A 23,909-nucleotide genomic window follows, 5' to 3' on the forward strand; every position below is an offset into this window, starting at 1 on the left:
CACCACCTAGCAGAAACAGGCACTTGCAGCCACCAGGATAATCTGCACTAAACGCACGGCGATCAGGAAGTAAAAAGATCAAGGAGTTAGCACCAGGGGATGAGGAGGGGCTAACACCGCCAAAATCCCCACCTTCAGGGCTCCACTGTCATGGTCGCTGCTATTTTTAATGATAAACTACCACAAAATGGTCGCCGGACTACACAAACATGGCCACCGTGCATAGAAACACACAAGACTACAACAAAATGACAGCCCCGTGTGGCACCACAAGGCTTCCAGGGACCCAGGAGGGATCCCAGGCCTCAAGGACAGACCCAGGCCTCAAGGACAGACCCCAGACAGGGGGCCCTGGCAGGAGCCCCTACCAGATACAGCCCCCCCCCCATACAGACGATCGTCCGGTCGCTGGTGGCGCACCACCCCAGCCCCCATCGCCAGAACAATGCCCTGCTCCCACCACAAGAGGTGGAGCAGACCACCCATACAGCCCAAGCATAAGTGGATGGGGAGGGGTAGGATGGGGTACAGATGAAAGGAGGGTGACTGACGGGAAGGAGGGGAACCCGGGGGTCCGACCATCCCAAGGAGGGGCCCACGTCCACCCCAAAACCCTCCAGGGGCAGAGGGGGGGCAACTACTTACCATACAAGGAACTGGGTGGGCACAGCTCCAGACAGAACCCTTCTCCATTGAAATGGGGGGCTGTCGGCCAGGAGGAACGCTGTGACTACGGTGGAGACCTGATTGTATGCGACCTTGCGAGGCGTTTAACTCGCAGGCCAGCCCCTGTCCAGGGGGGCTACGTCGCGGCCGACTTAGCGCGGAGCTGAGGTCTGTGTTCGCTCGCTGGCCAGACTGGGGTGACCACTGGATCTAGATTATTCAGCCCATCACACAGTCCGGCAGTTCATTGTAGATCTCGCAGGAAAAATCCAAAAAGAAAAAATTTGCCAGGACCAAAGAGTACCTATAGCAGGGAGACGGAGTATACCCCCTGGGACTGCTCATAGGCATAGCCAGATTCTTTTTCTGCCTAGTGTCCTACTCCTGTAGGGGGCAGTATAACCCAATAGTTATGAAGACCAGGAGCTGTGTCCGTCAATGAACGAAATAGAATTTCTTTTTCCCTAAATAAACAATTGAATGAACATTTTCCAAGAATGGTGATTCCATACTTTTTGCTAGGGGTTGTAAATGCTATGACAAACACAATGCAGCAATACATTATCTGGATCTTAAACCTCTACGGTTAACAAATTACACCATAAAAAACATAAATAAATAATAACAGTGAACACAGAGTAAGTAACCTGCTGTTTTCCAGGTCTATACACCAATAACTGCAAACAGCACCATGATTCAATATCATCACTCGTTCTTTGCATGCATAAAATATGTCCTGCACTGTAATATTAATCAGAATCCATATTTCCCCTACAAGGACATCTGCGGTGCCTAATACTAAATTATTAATTTTTTTGTTCCATTTGTCTGAATGTTGGGAGAAGGAAACCTTTTTTTTGTTTTCTTGTTCAATATTCTTATTGGAAAAGAAAAAAAAACTGGATACATCATAAAATTTCCACCAACGCGACCATGAAACTAGTACACAGTAGATAACATTCTAAAAGTTTAAGACTGATGATAGCTGAAATTAGATCACAAAAAGGAGCAAATGTTCAATTATGAACACAGGCATGCAGTTGAACAACCCCAATTCATGGGGATAAGCAAACGTAAATGTTCCGAAATAGGAGAAGTAAGAAGCAGCTTATTACCTATACACAGTTCAAATATATAAATGAAGGATTAGAGAGAAAAGAGGGAGAGGGGACCAGGGGATCCAGTAGGTGTATGATCAAGCAATGGTTAACCGTGGGTAAAGCTAGAGATACAGTTGTGCTCATAAGTTTACATACCCTGGCAGAATTTATGATTTGTTGGCCATTTTTCCGAGAATATGAATAACACAAAAACTTTTCTTTCGCTCATTGTTAGTCTTTGGCTTAAGCCATTTATTATCAATCAACTGTGTTTACTCTTTTTAAATCATGACAACAGAAACTACCCAAATGACCCTGATCAAAAGTTTACATACCCTGGTGATTATGACCTGACAACATGCACACAAGTTGACACAAAGGGGTTTGAATGGCTATTAAAAGGTAACCATCCTGACCTGTGATCTGTTTGCTTGTAATTAGTGTGTGTGTGTATAAGAGGTCAATGAGTTTGTAGACTCCTGACAGACCCTTGCATCTTTCATCCAGTGCTGCACTGACATTTCTGGATTCTGAGTCATGGGGAAAGCAAAATAATTGTCAAAGAATCTGCGGGAAAAAGTAGTTGAACTGTATAAAACAGGAAAGGGATATAAAAATATATCTAAGGAATGGAGAATGCCAATCAGCAGTGTTCAAACTCTTATCAAGAAGTGGAAAATGAGGGGTTATGTTGAAACCAAACCACGGTCGGGTAGACCAAAATTTAAGCCACAACTGCCAGGAAAATTGTTCTGGATGCAAAGAAAACCCCACAAACTTCAGGTGAAATACAAGACTCTCTGAAAACATTAAAAAAGTGTCTAGAAAGCGCTAGTACCAAAACAAATCAAGCTGCCAGCACAACATAATTGATAAACAAATTATAAAACAACAAGTGGAAGAAAAAAAGTGCAGCGCTAATGAGTGTACATAATATACAAGAGTACAATCGAACATATATATATATATATATATATATATATATATATAAAAAATATAGGATATTGTGAAATAAAGTCCAATACTGAAATAGGGCTTAAATAAAAGTCCCAAAGAAGTGATCCATCTTGTTGGTATACATATATGAATCCAAACATGATGAAAAGAATCCCAACACCAAGTAAACAGTAAAAGTGGGCTCTCACCAGATCAAATGGGTCTGAATTGCCATATAGCAAACAGACCTGTTCAGGCTTTACAAGGCGATCCTGATTCCTCCTACGATCATTACCATGGAAGTAGTTTTCAGCTCATAAGGTGGTAGGGATGAAAGTCTCTCAAGGCCAGATGACATGAAAACCAGAAAAAGGAGTGCACATAGCGTAATATTGCTAAAAACTTTTAATGAAATAAAAGGAATGGCACTTACAAGAATCGCATGGTAACAGGCAATGTATTAAAATGAAGTTCTACTGCGAGCTCCTGACGCTTATCGTCCGCACAGACATTATCAGAGGATATTGCTCTCTGAAAACATGTGGTGTGGCTGTTTCAAGATGCACAATTAAGGAGGCACTTGAAGAAAGATGGGCTGTATGGTCGAGTCGCCAGAAGAAAGCCATTACTATGCAAATGCCACAAAGTATCCCGCTTATTATACGCCAAACAGCACAGAGACAAGCCTCAAACCTTCTGGCAAAGTAATTTGGAGTGATGAGACCAAAATTGAGCTTTTTGGCCATAACCTTTAAAGCTACATTTGGAGAGGAGTCAACAAGGCCTATGATGAAAGGTACACCATCCCTACTGTGAAACACGGAGGTGGATCGCTAATGTTTTGGGGATGTGTGAGCTACAAAGGCACAGGGAATTTGATCAGAATTGATGGCAAGGTGAATGCAGTATGTTCTCAAAAAATACTGGGAGGAAAATTTGCATTCATTAGCCCGGAAGCTGCACATGGGACGTACTTAGACATTCCAACATGACAATGATCCTAAACACAAGGCCAAGTCGACCTGTCATTGGCTACAGCAGAATAAAGTGAAGGCTCTGGAGTGGTCATCTCAGTCTCCTGACCTCAATATCATTGAGCCACTCTGGGGAGATCTCAAACGTGCAGTTCATGCAAGACAGCCCAAGAATTTACAGGAACTGGAGGCTTTTTGCCAGGAAGAATGGGCAGCTTTACCATCTGAGAAGATAAAGAGTCTCATCCAGAAATACCACAAAAGACTTCAAGCTGTCATTGATGTTAAAGGGGCAATACACGGTATTAAGAACTGGGGTATGTAAACTTTTGATCAGGGTAATTTGGGTAGTTTATGTTGTCCTGATTTAAAAACAGTAAACACAGATGATTGATAATAAATGGCTTCAGACAAACACTAACCATGAGTGAAAGAAAAGTTTTTGTGTCATCATTCATATTCTCTGAAAAGTGGCCAAGAAATCATAAATTCTGCCAGGGTATGTAAACTTATGAGCACAACTGTATATAATCAGGGTTCCAGTAATGAGTAGTTGAAGTCTTGAGGCAGAAAATTATCGACCCATGGCTGCCATATTTTTAAATATTTGGGGATACGATCAAGTAATGTGTCCTCAATTTTGCTATGAATTATAAATCTGTGTCAAGTCTAGAAAGCAGAGGCGGAGTGTTTTCTACACCTTGGCAATAGTTTGATCTGAGGCAGTGGTGACATAAAGCAAAAGTTTAAGTTGCGATTTAAGTAAATCAGGTGGGCTCTTATTCAAAAGAGCTATAGTAGGGTCAGGTGCAAGAGTAACCCCAGCAATTGTGGATAGCACACGAAACACCTCAGCCCAAAAGTTCACCACAACTTTTGGGCTGAGGAAAAAACTTTTTTGGGGAAAAAAAAAAAATAATTGGTAAAAACTGGAAAGATGGAGCCAAATGTTTCATGAAAGGTTAATGGCGGCGCATGCCACAGACCACACTTACTGTAATGTTTCATCAGGCAGCTGTACCCAACCTGCCTGTACACAGGATCGTTCAGTATGTCTAGTAGTTGGTCAACGTATTCTTTCTGCAAGAGATTTTAGAAAAAAAGTTTACGGTTAGCAGGTGAAAGTACTTACACAAGGTAACGTGGACTTAGTATCAGATATGATAATTTTTTTTGTGGTACGGCTGCATACTCAATACTGTGCCAATGTAACAATTCCAGGTATATATTACCCCCTAGAGTTCACAGTACCAATAATGTCTTCACATTCTTTTCTCTCCAGAAGGACAGAGTCATCTTTGTTTAGGCATCATCTACTTCTGGACTCAAATCCAAGCTCAGGGAGGACTCCATCATAAAAATCCTGGTGCCTAAACAGTTCTTGGCTGTTTTCCCAATTTCTTTTAAACTGAGCAGCCGTAACTTTAAGACCACTGACTAATAAAGTAAATACCATTGAATATCATGATACAATGGCATCTGAAAGTCCGATGGATTTATTAAGCAGCAAATAAACATGTTGTCCTTGAAGTTGTTTTGAAAGCAGAAATAAAAGGGCATCACATTTTGTTGTGTATGGGGTTGTGTAGCTGCAGACCGGTCAGGGGGCCCATGCTGACCCGTGTCCACAGGTAAAAACGCCTACAAAGGGAACATGAGCATTAGAGCTGGACTACAGAGCAATGTAAGTCTGCTGAATCATATTTTCTCTTACATCATGTGGGTGGCCGAGTTGGCACCAGGATTCATTATGGAAAAAGGCAAGCTGAAGCAGAAAGTGTTCTGCTTTGGGTAATATTCTGCTGGGAAAGCTTGGGTCATGTTATTTATATGGATGTTGCTTTGACATGTAGCACCTATCTAAACCATGTTGCTGACCAAGTATAACCCTTTATTGAATCTTTATGGCAGTGTTTTTTTTTCAGCAGGATAACGTACCCTGCCACACTGCATAAAGTGGAGGAACGCAACAAGTTTAACTTTTTGACAACAAACTTGGCCTCCAGATTTCAATCCAATAGTGTACATGAGTCAAACACAAGGCCCACGGGGTGAATCTGGCCCTCTAGACCATTTCATGTGGCGTTTGCACCTCTCCTGCAGCTGCTGTACCCCCCTTATGCAGCTGTGGAGAGGCTCATCTCTGCCCTCCCATCTCAGCAGTCAGCATGAGGGAGGACGACAGAACTTCTCCTACAGGATCTGCTACTGACAGCTTGGGGACAGATACCACAGCATACATGGAGGGCTAGTAGAGTTCATGCTTTGATGGGTCAGGGTTGTTAAGGTGGCAAAAGTGGGAGCTACACAATACTACGTAGGTGGTCATAAGGTTATGGCTGATCAACGTACATTTGATGTCTGTATAATCTCTGTAATTACAAGCCAATTGCTCTGGCAATGCGGAGCCTGTACGATTCCATCTCTATCCTTGGCTTTTTACTCTACTGCAAGGGGCAGGCGCTTATGAATCTCAAAGGCAGAATGAAGGCAGCCTGGCCAACCAGAAGTGAAGACATCGGTGATGTACCTACGTGAGCTTGTCAGAGCAGATGGAGCGCAGGAAGAAGATGGCAGTGTGCCATCAGCACAAAACACTGTAGATGCCACAGACGATATGTGTAAAGCCCAGATCCATCTACACTGCTGAAAAATGGCCTTAAAGGATAAGTTCACCTTTGGGAACATATAACATGTTCCCAGGGTTGCAGCTGCCGTCAATTCTTAATAGCACCCCCATGCATTTAAAAACACAGTGCATTCCATGAACCTGCCCTCCTGCAACTTTAAAAAAAGGCCAAGGACTTTTTGTCTGCAGGAAGCACAGGTACAGCAGCCCAATCAAACTAATAGTCTGCAAAGCCCATGTAAACGCAGCATGCAGGCCCTGCAAGGATGTGAACCTAATCTAATATAGGTGTATATATAGTAGAAAACACTTGCAGTACTTTCCTGAGGTGGTGAACAGTCGGTGTACTGGCTTGTAGTGTCCTCCTAGCACCCGAGCAAACATGCAGTGAAAGAAAGCCGGCAGCTCGATCTTCCACAATTAATATATTTATTAATCCTGCTGTGGTACAAAGTATTACAGGGCTTACGCGTTTCGGTATGTAGCCTTAACCACTTAAGCCCCGGAAGATTTTACCCCCATTCCGACCAGGGGGTATTTTGCGATTCGGCACTGCGTGAATTTAACGCACAATTGCGCGGTCGTGCGACGCTGTACCTAAACGAATTTGACGTCCTTTTTTTCCAACAAACAGAGCTTTCTTTTGGTGGTATTTGATCACCTGTGCGATTTTTTGATCACGCGCTATAAACAAAAAAAGAGCGACAATTTTGCAAAAATAGCAATATTTTTCACATTTTGTTATATGAAATTCCCCCCCAAAAAAATGTAAAAATCAAAATTTTTAAAAATTTTCGGCCAATTTATTTTATGCTACCTATGTTTGGTAAAAAAAAATCGCAAAAAGCGTATTTTGATTGGTTTGCGCAAAAGTTATCGCGTTTACTAACAAAGGGAAAGATTTTTGTCATTTTTGTTGTTTTTTTTTTTTAACGCGTAATGGCGGCGATCTGCGATTTTTTTTGCGGTACTGCGACATTGCGGCGGACAGATCGGACCCTTGACTGACATTTTTGACACTTTTGGGGTTACCAGTGACATTTCTACAGTAATCAGTGCTATACATATGCACTGTTACTGTAAAAATACACTGGTAGTGAAGGGGTTAACTTTATTTGGAAGGGAGGGGTTATGTGTGTCCCTAGGGGCGTGGTTTCTACTGTGATTGGCTGTGGCTCTAGCTGTAAGGACACTGATCAACGGATCTACATACCAGATCCGTTTTATCAGTGTCTTTGCAGCGAGGAGAATGACAGGCAGTTTGTTTACACAAGCTGCCTGACATTCTCCCTCTCCCCCGCCGATCGCCGAGTGACCGGCGGACATCGGGTCCGCTGGTCACACGCGCGGGGGGGTCCGTGACCACGCGGGAGCGGGAGCGCGCCCCGGGGGGCGCGCGCTCGCTCCCTAGACCCTCACAAGCAAACAACGTAGCCCTACGTTAGTTTGCCTGTGAGGGGCTGACCGCCGACGTAGATAGTCGTGCGGCGGTCGGCAAGTGGTTAAAGGATAAGTTCACCTTTCATAACAAGTTTCATGTTACACCCAAATTTGTGGTGTAACATGTCAAATGCACAGGCCCCTGCACCTCTCGCTGTGACGCTAGCGGGAGATCTCTCCCCCCCCCCCCCCTCTATATGTCAAAATTGTTTAAAAAAACTGCGGCCAGTTACTCATTCACAGCGCTCTGTGAATGGAAACCTACAAGGTCCAGCAACCTTTGCGGCTGTCGGCTTGTAGTTTTCAATTAACTAGCATGGCACTGTGAGCTCTGTGGTAATTCATTCATTTGAGGTACGAGCAAGCGGATACACTGACACATCTGTAGGAGACCTACATGGCATCAGCAATCCACTGATCACTAGTGCAATGCTTTACAGGCAAAAAATAAATAAAAAATGAAATAAGCTGCAAAAAATGTGCATTTAGAATATTATTTTTCGTCAAAATGTGAACTTATTCTTTAACCGCTTCAATAACGGGCACTTTTACCCTCTTCCTGCCCAGGCCAATTTTCAGCTTTCAGTGCGGTCACAATTTTAAATGACAATTGCGCGGTCATGCAACACTGTACCCAAATTACATTTTTATAATTTTTTTTCCACAAATCGAGATTTCTGTTGCGGATATAACATTTTTTTTTTTTTTTTTTAAATGAAAAAAGACTGACATTTTTTAAAAAGAAAATTTTTTTGTTAGTAGTCATTTTTCCCCTTCACTGATGTGCGCTGACGAGGCTTCACTGATGGGCACTGGTAAAGCGGGACTGATGAGACGGCACTGAAGGGAACTGATGAGGTAGCACTAATATGCAGCACTGATAGATGGCACAATGAGTAAGCACTGATGGGCAATAAAATGCATCACTGATGGGCAAAGATTGGCATCACTGCTGGGGCTGCACTGATAATCAGGTCACTGATTATCTGTGCAGGTCTACCCTGTGAGGAGATTCCGCTGATTGGCTCTCCTCCCCCCACTCTGTCTGTGTGAGGCGAGGAGAACCGACAACTGGCATCTCCTTGTTTACATGTGATCAGCTGTGATTGGACACAACTGATCACATGAGTAAAGAGCCAGGTCATCGGCTCTTTACAGAGTTCGGGGTTGTGCCGTGCCCCAGTGACACAGCGCACCCGTGATTGCCGCAGACGTCCAAGTACGGTGAAACTGGGGTGATGTCATATGACTACCTCCCAGAAGAATGGAGCATCCCGCCCATCGTAATTTGTCTATACAGTGGGCAGGAGGTAGTTAACCATAGTCCATCATGGCTAGGATTAAGGCTACAAGCTGAAACGCGTAAGCCCTGTATTATTTTGTACCACACCTGGATTAATACATTTATTCATTGCAGAAGATTGAGCTGCCGGCTTTCTTTCATCGACTTAATACAGTAGGTGTGTTACAGGTTGGATCACCAGATGAAATAAAATGAATGCAGCCACCGCATTTAACCGCTTGCCGACCGCCGCAAGTAGATTTACTGCGGCGGTCAGCCCCTGCCAGGCAGAGTGACGTTAATTAACGTCACTAGCCTGGGAGGGTCTGGGGAGCGAGCGCTCGCCCGCGGAGGCGCGCTCCCGCTCGGTCACGGACCCCCCCACGCGTGTGACCAGCGGACCCGATGTCCGCCGGTCACTCGGCGATCGTCGGGGGAGAGGGAGAATGTCAGGCAGCTTGTGTAAACAAGCCACCTGTCATTCTCCTCACTGTAAAGACACTGATCACACGGATCTACTATGTAGATCCGTTGACCAGTGTCCTTACAGCTCAAGCCACAGCCAATCACAGTAGAAAGCACGCCCCTAGGAACACACACAGCCCCTCCCTCCCAAATAAAGTTAACCCCTTCACTACCAGTGTATTTTTACAGAAACAGTGCATATGTATAGCACTGATTACTGTAGAAATGTCACTGGTAACCCCAAAAGTGTCAAAAATGTCAGTCAAGGGTCCGATCTGTCCGCCACAATGTCGCAGTACCGCAAAAAAAAAAAATCGCAGATCGCCGCCATTACGCGTTAAAAAAAAAACAACAAAAATGACAAAAATCTTTCCCTTTGTTAGTAAACGCGATAACTTTTGCGCAAACCAATAAAAATACGCTTTTTGCGATTTTTTTTACCAAACATAGGTAGGATAAAACAAATTGGCCGAAAATGTTAAAAAATTTTGATTTTTACATTTTTTCATATAAAAAAATGTGAAAAATATTGCTATTTTTGCAAAATTGTCGCTCTTTTTATGTTTATAGCGCGTGATCAAAAAAATCGCACAGGTGATCAAATACCACCAAAAGAAAGCTCTGTTTGTGGGAAAAAAAGGACGCCAAATTCGTTTAGGTACAGCGTTGCACGACAGCGCAATTGTCCGTTAAAGTCACGCAGTGCCGAATCGCAAAATACCCCCTGGTCTTTTAGCAGGAAAATCCTCCAGGGCTTAAGTGGTTAAGGAATGGTAAGCTGCAATAAAAAAAAATTTGGTTTGGGGTTGAATACCACTTAAATAATAAACTAAATCCACTTTAACCAAATAAAAGCTGTATCACTTTGTGATGGCACAACTCCACGAAGGTTATTATTTTATACAGAAATATACCATACCTGACCCCTAAAACTTTGTCTGATAATGTGTGGTCTCAGAATTCCGCCTTGTTCCAGAATAGCATTGCATCTCTGCAGAGAAGAGGAGAGAACAGAAATGTCATCAGATGTGCCAAACTAGTAGAATTGAATCAAAGTTTTTTTTGTTTTTTTTTTTTTTAAAAAGCATAATACTAAGGGGACATCAACTACAAGAGAAACGATTAAAAGCTCAGTAAAGAATCATTACTGCCTAATAGCAGCTTACAAAGAAATACAGTAGCTGCCTAATCATGCCAATCTGTCATAAATTTGTCCTTGGCACGGCAAGCTGCAGGTTTGTTTAAAAGGAAAAAAAAAAAATAATAAACTAATGCTTTGGCAGACCAAAGAACTGAGGTTTAGAACTGGAAAAGAAAGAGGGGGGGAAAAAAAAAAGAATTCTTTTCGTCTCCAATTATACTGCCAAGCATTCATAAGTGAGCTTGGGATCATAAGGTTAATTATACATTTAATAAGGTGTCAGGGAGATAACTGCTCGTTTCTTTATAAAAATTAAAATGTACAAAGCAAGTTCTCTTTAAAGTATAATTACCTACACTTATGCATACAAAAGGACTGATTTCAATCTGTTTTATAAAAGGCTTTCAATGCAACAGTCAGTTCTTGAGAGAGAGAGACAAAAGTTGAACTTGGGGAGGGGGGGGGGGGGGGGAGGAAAAAAAAAAAAAGTTTACATGACAAGCCAGGAAATCAAGTGTCTTTCTTACACTACAGAGTGATGCATATTCACCAGCAATAAGACAATGTTGTATGCAGTAGTCAGGACAGCTGTCATGGCTTTGAAAGAGTGACTATTGGCAACAAACAAAAAAAATTTGAACTAGTGAACTGCTAATGCTAGCCAGAAAATACTGCAGCTGTGCTCAAGTTAGCAGGTCAATTAATCCTGAAGGGTAACGGTACACTTAGGGGAGATTTTAAAGCTTTAGGCTGCATGAAAAAGTAAATGGGTTCCCGTGTTTAAAGCTGAATTCCAGGAATTCAGCTACATTGTAAAAACTGCAGGCATACCATGAGTTATGTCTAATGCCTCGTACACACGCAACGATTATCGGCCGACCGATCGTCCGACTTTTGTCCAGAGTGGTGTTTTGTTGGTTGGAATGTGCCTAGACTGCACACTAATTTTCTCGGCCAACAAAAATCTACTTCAGAAGTGATGTCATGTGTTGGTTTACTTTCCGTGTGTTTTTTCTTCTCTGAGCATGCCCAGTCTTGCTTATCAGATGTTTGTCTGCCGAAATTTGTACTGACTGACGAACAATCAGGCCGTTGTGTTGACGGCCAACAAAAATTTTATAGCCTGCACACCAGATTTTTTTCGGCCGAAAAGTCGGAGTCGGTTGTCGGAAGAATTATACTAACAACCCGAAAATCGGCCGGTCGGACGTTGGCCGAAAATTCCCAGCCAATAATCGATGCGTGTGTACGGGGCTTAAGGAGGTGCCTGACGCATCATAGACTTACCTCTATTATTCACAATGGACAGGTTTATTGTGTTCTGTTCTTCCTGGAGGTCTGACGATGCTCACTGTGGTTTCAGTTCTTTCAAGAGCAGAGTCACTGGAAGTGCAATGCGGCCCCTATCTTTCTTTCTGCCCATTCACAGAAGCCTTTGCATTAGGAGAACTTATTCACAAAGAATAAAGGCTTCTGTGAATGGCCAGCAGGGGGGAGGGGCGGGCATAGCTGTTCTGTGTGCTCCTCTCTTCTCACAGAGCGTATCCACCAGGAATGCAATAAACCTGTGACATAAGTAATAGAGAAGTCCCAGAGGTGACATGCACCCAACTGTACTTGACTCATAGTGTGCCTGCACATTTCACAAAGTAGAATTTCTAGAATTCAGCTTTTATCTAGGATCTCCTCAATTAAACACAGGGGCACATTTTGTTTTTCATTGTGTTCCCCAGCCATAGCAATCTAATTTCTGTTTATAAGGTTTCTGGCAATCTCCCAAAAGAGTTCTCTAGTGGTAATTGGTAGCAGCAGCTGAGCGAGTAAAAGTTATATCTTGCACTGATGAGGGATACTAAGCCTGACACAGCTGCATGTAAGTTGGTAATCCTGGTTCTGTAATTATGGGCTAAATTCATGCTGTTCACCAGCAGTTCTGGATGCAAAGATGGCTAAAACAGAGCCTAAAAGAATGATTTGCTTGACTCCACCCACTCATATAAGGTAGTGGATTTGGAGGAGAAAAAATGTTTAATCTGTAGCCATGAGTAAAAAAGCAATTTCGGAATTTGGTGTTTGGACTACATATCTGCAAAGGACAAAAATGTATGGGTCAATGGGTGGACAAAAAGGCGGAGTTGAAAACCCCCGCCTGGGTCTAGGGGAACATACGATTGTAGCATAAGCCATCAGGGACATCCGGATTAAATAACGCAATCAAAAGTTCAGGGCAAGGAGAGTACATTCCAGAACAATGCTTCCAAATCAGCAGGGTGATTACCATCGGGGCTAAACATAGGCTTCCTAATTGAGTCATGTATTTATTAGAAGATGGCCATAACATAGAACACATGATCCCCATTTCAATTTCAGACCACCTATTCCGAGCATACCTGGATGTCCAAGAAATAATGCTCTCAACTTTTTTTGGGACCACATGGACAACTAAGTTCCATAGGCTGTCCCCCTCTGATGCATTTCACCCTCCCATTGGGGCTCAATTGTAGAGAGTGGGGATTTGAGCATTGAATAAAGGAAGAGAGTTGTTTATTCACTTATTTTTCCGAAGTATCGTTATAATCAGCTGCAGGTATCCCAACTATAGGATACATTTATGGACTTTTTTTTATTGTTTTTACTAGCAATGGCAGCGATCAGCGATTTTTAGCGGGACTTGCAGCGGACAAATCTGACACTAAGTGACACTTTTTGGGGACAAGTGACACTAATACAATGATCAGTGATAAACAAATGCAGGTTACTGTATAAATGACACTGGCAGGGAAGGGGTAAACACTAGGGATGATCAAGGGGTTAGGTGTGCTCCTCTGGAGTGCTTTCTAACTGTGGGGGAGTAGATGCACTAGAGATCTGTGTTTCAGCTTAGCTGAAACACAAGATCTCTCTTTTCCTTCCTGACAGAACAGCGGTCTGCCTTGTTTACACAGACAAACCGCCGTTCTGTCATTCCACCAACGATCGGCGGTACCAGCAGCCATTGCGGCCGCCAGACCTGCAGATTGGCTCCGGCTGTGTCCAATCACAGCGGGAGTTGCGGTCCGCCAAAGCACACGCGCCCCCTACATCACTTGCACAAAATCACGTACTAGGTGTCTGGAAGTGGTTAAAGTAACAGTGTCACATTGCAAAAAATAGCCTGGTCATGAAGGAGGGAAAATTTTCCTGAGTGGTTAATCACTAAGTGTCATTTCTGTCTGGCCCGCTTTGTTCCTCTGCTATCAGTGTGAATCACTTCTGACAAGTTTTCCTGACACCAAGAGAAAAATGGTGACAGGGGAGGGAGCTTCAGCTGATTGACAACCTTAACTCTAGTTCAGTGTGAAAGGGGCGTGTCTCTTCCCTCCAATAAGCTGTCAGACTTCTCCTCACTGAGCTCTGCAGAGACATTTTTCGCCTCCTTTTTTTCTGACAGCTTAGACAAGCTTTATAAATTCTGGACTTTGAGTGGATGAAGAGGAGAGAAGGCTGCAGATAAACAGGTACAACTTATGTAGGAGGCTTTATTTAATCTCTGTGTATTACCAGAGGATAGTGCCTTTCACTGGGTATATGTAAGGGTTTACAACCACTTTAGCTAAACCTTTAAATTAATACTTCATATGTATGTATACTCTGTTATATAAATTGTGACCTTGTGCCATTACAGTTGGTATATGTGACTAACATTTGGTACTTTTTTGGAACCATTGGACATTAGCGAGAGCATTGATATTTAAAGTGGATATAATTATAGTCCTCTATAACAGTCTTATGTAACATGCTCCCATTCATGGTCTCCTGCAGCATGTCAAGACTTCAAGCACACTTGTTGCATGTCTCTGGTTTCTGACCATCTCCTGCAGCATGGTCGAATTGTTACTTGTATCACATCCCTGATAACTTAAAGTGGTTGTAAAGGCACCAGATTTTTTTTTTTTTTACCTTCATGCATTCTATGCATGAAGGTAAAAAAAACTCCTGTTTGCAGTAGCCCCCCTAATACCTAAGCCCCTCCTTGATCCAGCGATGTCAACGAGATCCTTGCCTCTCTGTGGACTCGTACTCCTGAGTGGCTTTTGGCAGCAGCAGCAGCCATTGGCTCCCGCTGCTGTCAATCACAACCAGTGAGCAAATCAGGAAACAGAGGGGGCGGAGCCAAGCCACAGCTCTGGGTGTGAATGGACACACAAAGCAGAGGCTCAGGAGCACGCCTGCTTGGGTGCCCCCAGAACTAGTTGTCTGCTGTGGGGGCACTCGGCTGAACGGAGGGGTCAGGAGCACCGACGTGAGACTCTAAAAGAGGACGATCTGAGCTGCTCTGTGCAAAACCATTCTGGATATGACGCTGAGCACGTCCACTCAACTTCTTTGGTCGACGATGGCAAGGCCTGTTCTAAGTGGAACCTATCCTGTTAAACCGTTGTATGGTCTTGGCCACCGTGCTGCAGCTCAGTTTCATGGTCTTGGCAATCTTCTTATAGCCTAGGCCATCTTTATGTAGAGCAACAATTCTTTTTTTTCAGATCCTCAGAGAGTTCTTTGCCATGAGGTGCCATGTTGAACTTCCAGTGACCAGTATGAGAGTGAGAGCGATAACAAAAAATTTAACAAATCTGCTCCTCATTTACACCAGAGACCTTGCAACACTAACAAGTCATATGACACCGGGGAGGGAAAATGGCTAATTGGGCCCAATTTGGACATTTTCACTTAGGGGTGTACTCACTTTTGTTGCATGCGGTTTAGGCATTAATGGTTGTGTGTTGAGTTATTTTGAGGGGACAGCAAATTTACACTGTTATACAAGCTGTACACTCACTACTTTACATTGTAGCAAAGTGTAATTTCTTCAGTGTTGTCACATGAAAAGATAGAATAAAATATTTACAAAAATGTGAGGGGTGTACTCACTTTTGTGAGATGCTGTGCATGTTTTAGGGACCTGTTTTTATAGAAAGCAGTAGAAAAAAAAAAATCTACCAGCTACTTTCACTTTTCAAATATGAATATAAATGGGCAACCACTAGTTAGAAAGCTTACCTGTAATAAATGTTTGGCTTCTTCCACTTTTTCTGATTGGACGTATACAAGAAACAGTTCTGTGACTGGGCGGTAAACTGCGAACTGAGCGGACAACCTCTCTGCCACAATACTTGCTGCAAATGAAGAGATAAGGAAAGTTTTGGTCAGCGGGGTTTCGCATGTCATAAAACAAATCTTGAATATCAGACTTGATTGGTAACATAGAAGTTTAGGCTACGTTCACATGTTAGCGTAGCGGACCGTGGGCAGAATTACCGCGATTCTGCCCACGATCCGGAAATCATTGCAAATCGCGGGACGCCTGTGTGTTGCCTTTGATTTGCAACGGCACCCCAAAGGCTGTGCGATGTTGCCGCCTGCCGAATCGCGGTAACAGCGCGCAAACAAAATCGCGGGTCGCGTGACGCCCATAAAAGGTACAAGAGCTTCTTTGGGGCGTCATGCGACCCGCGATTCTGCAGGCGGAAATCGCGGCAACATCGCACAGCGTTTGGGGTGCCATTGCAAATCAACGGCAACGCACAGGCATCCCGCGATTTGCAATGATTTCCGGATAATGCATGGCTGAGGTCCTTAGGATTTAAAGCTAAACACTGGCTTGGTTTAAATTACACCCATGCAATGCCCCACTGTACACTCCATGGGTTAAATAGCTGTTTTGTCTAGGATTGCCAAGTAGCACAAATCCTTCCCTTTTTCCTTCCTCCCCTAGCAGCCTGTGCTTTCTCCTCTCTCCAATGTTCCCGGGATGAGGATGGGCCCTCGCTGCCCTCATATACAATGCTGGATTGCTGGTCCTGCATTGTACATAAAGATGTCAGAAAGCCTGTGACTGGTCAAGAAGTGAAGGTAAAAGGCTTTGGGAGACCAGTCATACAGCTAAGGAAGTCTGCGGGAGCGAGGAATAAGGTAAATCATTTGCTCTATTTATCATCCCCCCCCACATAAACAAGGTCACTACATGAGTACAACATTGGGAACGTGCGAAGTGAAGAAATGGACGTGCGCAGTGTAGGCAGGGGGGCTGTGGGGCAGTGCATGGGAGCGTGCACACATATAGGGCATGCTTGTATTCGCCTGAGAGTGGCACACACAGCACCGAGCTCCGGTGTACAGTCAGGGTGCACCTGGCTGAAAGGCTGAGCGGACGACTGCTGAACCGGCACCGGAGCAGCCTGGGGAGAGGCAGACACCCATGGGATTCTCGGCGTCGTCTTATAACAGCCGGTCTGCTGACACTAAGCGCCCAGTCTGCAGTACACAAGGCTACACCTGCTAAACGCCTTGTAAAAACAGGACCTACCAGAAAACGTTGCAGGCTACACATGATCAACGCCTTTTGAAAACAGGGCCTACCTGAAAACTTTGCAGAATAAGGCAAGAAGTGAAGTAGGGTTACTCAGACGGGAGCAGGAAGGCCATGAGGACCCCATAGTGGGGTCAGATACTGGAGGGGAGCAGGCACTTTATCCGGAGGTGGTGGGCACTGAATACACCGAAAGCAATTATATGAACTGTCACTTATTGTGTATACAGCGGTGGAGTTCTGCGCTTGGGACTTTTACACTGTATTGCATTTGTTTTTGTAGTTGGTGTACTTTGTTTTCTAGTTAGTGTACAATTTATATGTGATTGCGCTGCACTTATATTTTGCAATATAGGTTTATGAGATTAATTTTGTGGACACACTCAACAAAGTGAAAGCAGCAATCTCAGCCTAGGGTATAAGGCATATGATACATGTTATACGACATTTGCACGAATATATTAGTTGGTGATTGCACTGATTATATTCTATTACCTTACATGGGTACATTTTACGGCAGCCAGATAGAGCAACTCTCCATGCATCATTTGTCTGGGTGGTTACTGCTGTGCTTGTCTTGATTCTAACTGGCAAAAGCCAGCAGCCAATACAAAACAAGGGTAAGATGTTACATATGAATAGATGAGGGAGCCATGGAACGTTTCATGGAGAGAGTTAAGGACCTGTTTAAATGGTTCCTGCCTGTGCTATAGTCGAAAGACGGCTACAGCGTGTCTCTCCAGTTCTGGGAGGACATCCATGGAAATCCTCCCAAGTGTGTGCATTGGGCACGCTCTGTGACTGCTGTGTTCCTTGGACACAGTGATCAAAAAATCGCGGTAAAAGGCCAATCACCGCAGCCCTTTACCATGTGATCAGCTATGTCCAATCACAGCTGGCCACATGTAAACAGACTTGCCAATCATGGGCATTCTTTTCCTCGCATGCTGTCTCTGTGTATGGAAAGGAGTGCCAATAACTCGCAAGTCTTACAGGGTACAGTGAGTACATTGTTTACACTGATAATTAGGGCACTGATCATCAGTGCAGCCTATCAGGGTCGCCCAACAGTGCCGCCTCAACAGGGCCCATCAGTGTCACCAGATTAAACATGTTTGAGTATTAAAGTGTAAACTTGTAGTTCATTAACAAATATGTCTGGCCTGCTTTACAAGCAAAAAAAAAAACCTTCAAATTTATTTTCAGTATTTAATATTTATTACCAAAGCAAGCTAGATACTACAAAAACCAACCTTTTTCCAGTGCTTCGAACATGCTGTTCTGCATTAGCTTCTGAAACAGGTAAGTGATGGAGATCTGTGGGTTTTCCGTACACAATGATTCGATCATTGAGGTGGCATCATCAAAGTTTTCACTGGAGAGAAATGGTATAAAACAAGCAACTGTTAAAACTAGACTGAAGTACGGTGACACAAGAATGGCACCATACATCTATAATCTACCAGATAGATTAGTGGTTAGCATTGTTGTCTTGTTTTGTTGGGGATGGGGCAAACTTCTGCTCCGATCACCTAGGCACTCCAGGTGGAAGTAGGGGTAGGTACCTGTCAAAACTAGGTACCTGCTCCCCCAAAAAAGTTTACAATAGAGAGGAGGAGGAGGAAGCCTCAAATGCAGAGTGCTGAGACTGTAATGAGTGCCACCGGCCCAACACTCTGCATGGTAGGAACACCCCAATGTTCATTTACATATTGGGACCATCTAGGGGTTAGAAGAAACTTATCAGGAGATAAACAAGAAAAATGACAAATTTTATTACGGACATACTTTCTTCTTTCCTGACTGGCTAACTTCCTCAATGCATTAAAAGGCCCAATTCCAGGAAAGGTACTGGACCATGCTGGTGGGTCAGCATACCAGCCCAGCAGCTAACATTTTAACAAGCAGTTACATAATAGCTGCCTCATTTGTTCTTTAATGACAGGGTAACTTTAAGGTAGAGTTGGCCTTGTTATAGGAACTAAACTACATTCTAAAAAGGAGGCCATATGTTTTAGAGTTTAATATCCACTTAGCTTCAACTCTTAGGTGTAACTTGGTACTTGAGCAAGCTAGATATTATTGCCTCTTCCCTGAGCAGGAGTGACTTTAATCCAAGCCAGCAAGAAACCATTGCTACCTAAAAGGCACTAGAATGAACATTAAGGCTTGATATTCAATAATTGATGTGAAAAACTATTACTGTATTTCAGGAAATATAAAATTAAATATTTACCTGGGTCTCCTTTTTCCCCCCTCTAGAACTGTCCTGCTCGATTCAAAAACTGATATTAAATATAATTTGCCCACCACGTTCTGGTGCTTTAGGTTTTATCCTTGAAGGGCCGATGCTAATAATTTAATGTGTTTATGATGTGTACACGTACACACACACATGCGGGAAATGTGCTGTCTGCATAACCCGGCCTGACAACTTCATTTGGCCACATCTCCGCTCCGGCGCTCCATTTGTAGTTCTGATGAAGGCGTGCATGAAAGGCTTGGATAAGAACCGCAAATGTGCACCTAGCAAATGTAGCTTATGATTTAACTCACCCTGGCCTTTAACCAGCTCTCCACTGACAGGAATTCATAATTTAAACTATCTTCTGAATATGGAAAACACATAAAACTACCCATTAAAAATCAGTACAGTTGATTGGTTTGACCTGTTTTATAAAAACTCAAAACAGTTTGCGCATTTAGGATGGACACAGGGCAAGATTTAATCTCTTGAAAGTTCTTTCTAGCTATCTATGACTCCGGCAGGGAGATCTCTCCCACCAAGGCCATACAGACATTGAAGAACCCCACTGGTCTCATTCACCAATACAAGTTGGCAAGTGGTATAAAAATGTACTCGCATTCACACCCAATTCAAGAAAGCTTTGTACACCAATATGATGAAACATCATGCACATTCCCCTACTGATAAAGTTTGCAGGTAGACATTTTCCCATATACCCCTAGAACCAGTACGTTACCAAATAAAAAAAAATGGATATACTTATGCAGTATACAAAGAACAATCAAAAAGTGCTAATAGAAGGACAATCCAACATAAAATGTTTGTGAAAAACATAAAGTTCAAAAGTCCATCCATCAAACAAAAATCGCTATGCAGATTCCTGAATTCGCCCTAGACAAATATTTATTCAAATCTGACAGGTACTCACATATTCATGTATAATACACAATTTAATATGGGAGTACCTCTCAGATGTGAATAAATATTTGTCTAGCTGTTTTCACACTTGTGTGGCCTCTGCTCTTTCCTGCTATTGTAAATAATGTATTTCAAAGCCGCATTTCAGTCCAACTTCAAGGGCGACTTGAAAGACATCTGTGCGGGTTCATGCACAGATGTCTATTGAAGTCGCCCGCAAAGTCGCCAAAAGTAGTGCACAAGCTACTTTTGGAAATCGGTGCAGCGCCGCAAAGTTGGGATTGGGACGGTGTCATTGTCCGCATTAGGCCACGATTTGACCTGTCAAATTGCATGTCAAATCACGCTGATGTGAACGGGGGCTTATTGTCAAACCCTGATTGAACAAGCTGAATTCAGAAGCTGATTGGCTACCATGCACAGCTGCACCACATTGTGTTACAACCTAGGTCCACTGTCCACTTGGTACCAATGCTCACTGACGATGTGGCCTTGCATGAAATGCATTAGGTCAGGACTACGCGCTGATGTCAGGCCGCCATTTCCAGGCCCCGAACTGGCGGTCATCTTAGTAGGTGGATAATAACTGGAGGGGAAAAAAAAAAAAAAGCGCCATCTGAGTGCAGCATAACGTGTTTATTGTGGCAGAAGAAACATAGTTACTCACACTTTTAGTATAGAGTGTGCTTCTGGCTCAAATAACCAATCCTAATATCAGCAACCCCTGGGTGGAGGGAAGACTTCAGGATGGCCTCGGCGGCTGCCCGATCCTTGGACGCGGCTGATGTGTGTCAGCTTCTCCGCGGCTCAGCAGACTGTCCGGCGGCTTCTCCTGTGCTCGATTTCCTGGTGCAGGGGGGTTGCCAATAGCCTTGGCGAAGGGGTTATTATGGTGCCTCAGGCCAAAAGGGGGTGGGATATTATGGGCAAGTGATCATGTACACGGGTTATACATAAAATCAGAAGGTAGTTTATTAAATAATAAATTTAAACATAGATTCAAAAAACACACATATAGATTGTGTTGGTAAGTGTTGGGTTAAAGACCCAAGGTGAAAAGGTAAGAAGGGAGGGTTCGGAAAATTCCGTGACAGGTGTAAATATGGTGACTTAATATGGATGTTGTCTCTGTTTTTCCATGCTTGAGGGCTTGGAAAGATATTCACAGAAGTCACCCAGTAAGTATCCGACGCGTTTCGGCTAAATTATAGCCTTTTTCAAAGATTTAAATCCCCAAGTATTTAGTTTGCCTGTTCATGTGTGCTTCCATATGTCCCTTAAACTGGCAACAGGAACCATTGGATGCGGCAAAATGTGCTGCAAAATCGCAGTCACAGTGGTGCTCCAAGATAAAGGGAGCTTCTTGGGGTTCCTTTCCTTAGTCAAGGTAAATATTGATGGGTATGGGGTTCCTAGGATGTTTCCAGGCAGCGCAGTCCTTTTTGTCCTTCCCGTTCCCTCTCTGCGAGAGTCACTGAATTTTCCGAACCCTCCCTTCTTACCTTTTCGCCTTGGGTCTTTAACCCAACACTTACCAACACAATCTATATGTGTGTTTTTTGAATCTATGTTTAAATGTATTATTTAATAAACTACCTTCTGATTTTATGTATAACCTGTGTACATGATCACTTTCCCATAAAATCCCACCCCCTTTTGGCCTGAGGCCCCATAATAACCCCTTCATTATATACAAAGGGATGGAGGCAACCAATACTACTTTAGCTCTCTAGAGATCAAACCATACCCCCCATGCCAATAGCCTTGGAAACCCCCCTGCACCCAGAAGTCACGCACAGGAGAAGCCACCGGACAGTCTGCTGAGCCGTGGAGAAGCTGACACACATAAGCCGCGTCCAAGGATCGGGCAGCCGCCGAGGCCATCCTGAAGTCTTCCTTCCTCCCAGGGGACTCTGATATTAGGATTGATTATTTGAGCCAGAAGCACACTCTATACTAAAGTGTGAGTAACTATGTTTCTTCTGCCACAATAAACACGTTATGCTGCACTCAGATGGCGCTTTTTGTTTTCCTCCAGTTACTGAACAAGCCCCTTCTTGCTTGAACATAGAACAGCCGTCACATGAGCCAGCACCCATCTCCTATCAACACACCAATACAAATTGCATAAGACTTGCCATAAATTGATGGACTTTGATGCACTTTTCCCTTATGAATAACATACCAATTGCATCAGACTTGTCATACTTATATGGTCACATGTGCATTAATGTATGATATTATTTGCTCTTGGCCACCCGCCCTGTCCCATCACCCACAGGGGCCAGCACAGATCCTCTTTGCGCCACTATATCTTACTTTTGTTGTCGTAGGTGGATAATAATACTGTGTTTTATTAATGCTTTGCTGGTCATTTGGATATATTCATCTTTATGCCATTTCCATGTGGATTTATAAACTTCAATAAATTGCAACACTATATTAGACCCCCCCCCCCCCCCCAGTCAGGCTCCACTTTATCTTCATACAGCACGCGCTTTCCCTCCATACAGCACAGTTCTACACAGTGTGACGCCCTCCTGTGGTAGACATCGGTATCACCAGTTATCTTGGATTATTTTAGCAGATGGATGCTCGTGCAGGACAGATTGGGAAACGCTCTGTTTTTGATGCACTGTTTGCTGATTTGAGGCAACATAGGATCTGGTGAGTGCAGCAGTAGCACTAAGCAAAAGTGGTGGTGTGTTGCAGGCTAATGTGGAAAGTTTTTCCTGGGCTTTGGAAGACACCATTCTTATTTTACACATTTTCTTTGGGACTTTCTTCTTTCATTTAGTATCACAGTTACTATGGTCCTATCGGTTTTATATAAGTATAGGTGTATATGTATATGTGTGTATATATATATATAGATAGATTTACAGTAGTTTGTGATGTAGTAGGCACTACACATTTACATTTATTTGAACCACATGCACTCTCAAATGAGTAGAAATGATGAACGCTGTCTATTCCCACAGTTTATACAAGAGGCCCACTGGTAGCTACTCAGGACACATCTTTACTTACTTTCTGAAGTGAGCCAACAGTTTGGTGTTGATGAATTGTTTGTCCATTTTGGGAAGGTTTAAGCTGCTGCTGGCCGTTATCGCTTCCATTTTTTCCAGGCTGCCCACATCTCCTCTCATGGCGAAAGCTTCGGTGAGTCTATTCATTGTGACGCGGCTGGGCATACTGCCATTCTCGAGTAGCCTCTCTAGGGTGACTAGTGCATCTATTCAAGAGGAAAAGGGAAGGAAGCACAGGGCAAAAATGCTAAAGTAATCACTGATCCAAGGCTTCACAAAACAGAAGAGACAGGCTGAGACGTGATTAGGATCTGCTCTGTTGTTTCTCATATTAACGACATGCAGAAAACTGTTGTGAGTGCTTGAGATTAGAGTTTAATGATGGAACTGGCAGTCTGTCAGCAAGATGCTGAGAAAGCAATATGGAATGGATAGCTTCCCTCTAAAGGGACTGTTACAGGCAGAAAACACAGTACGGAGTTGAGATTTTATCTTTTGATCTCTGTGGAAACGTGTTAATAGACCGCCAACAGGGAATAGGGACTATGCAGTGTCCCTGATGGTACAGAAGATAATTTTTCACCGTCAGTGCTACACTGCTGTCTGCTTTAGAAAGCTCTAAGCCAAGGTCAAAATGAACAGGCTGCATATAATATCATCCCATTCTTAGAAACCGTCAATAAAATCTGTATTGTATATGTACTGTACATGCTCTGTTTGTATCATGCTTAATTA

At 43.4% G+C, this 23,909-nt stretch overlaps 1 protein-coding gene across 1 annotated transcript in view; it reads right to left on the reverse strand.

The window, feature by feature from the left end:
- The window catches only part of LRPPRC (leucine rich pentatricopeptide repeat containing), a 402,453-nt gene that overhangs the window by 24,543 nt on the left and 354,001 nt on the right, over positions 1 to 23,909 (reverse strand). The window contains exons 32-36 of the mRNA XM_082250995.1: positions 23,176 to 23,380; positions 18,233 to 18,354; positions 15,671 to 15,786; positions 10,412 to 10,483; positions 4,672 to 4,756 (exon numbers count right to left, since the gene is read on the reverse strand). Coding sequence (XP_082107121.1) covers positions 4,672 to 4,756; positions 10,412 to 10,483; positions 15,671 to 15,786; positions 18,233 to 18,354; positions 23,176 to 23,380 — 600 coding nt within the window. The remainder of the gene's footprint in view (positions 1 to 4,671; positions 4,757 to 10,411; positions 10,484 to 15,670; positions 15,787 to 18,232; positions 18,355 to 23,175; positions 23,381 to 23,909) is intronic.

The sequence above is a fragment of the Pelophylax lessonae genome (assembly GCF_965119305.1).
Source record: "Pelophylax lessonae genome assembly, chromosome: 3".
Lineage (NCBI taxonomy): Eukaryota > Metazoa > Chordata > Amphibia > Anura > Ranidae > Pelophylax > Pelophylax lessonae.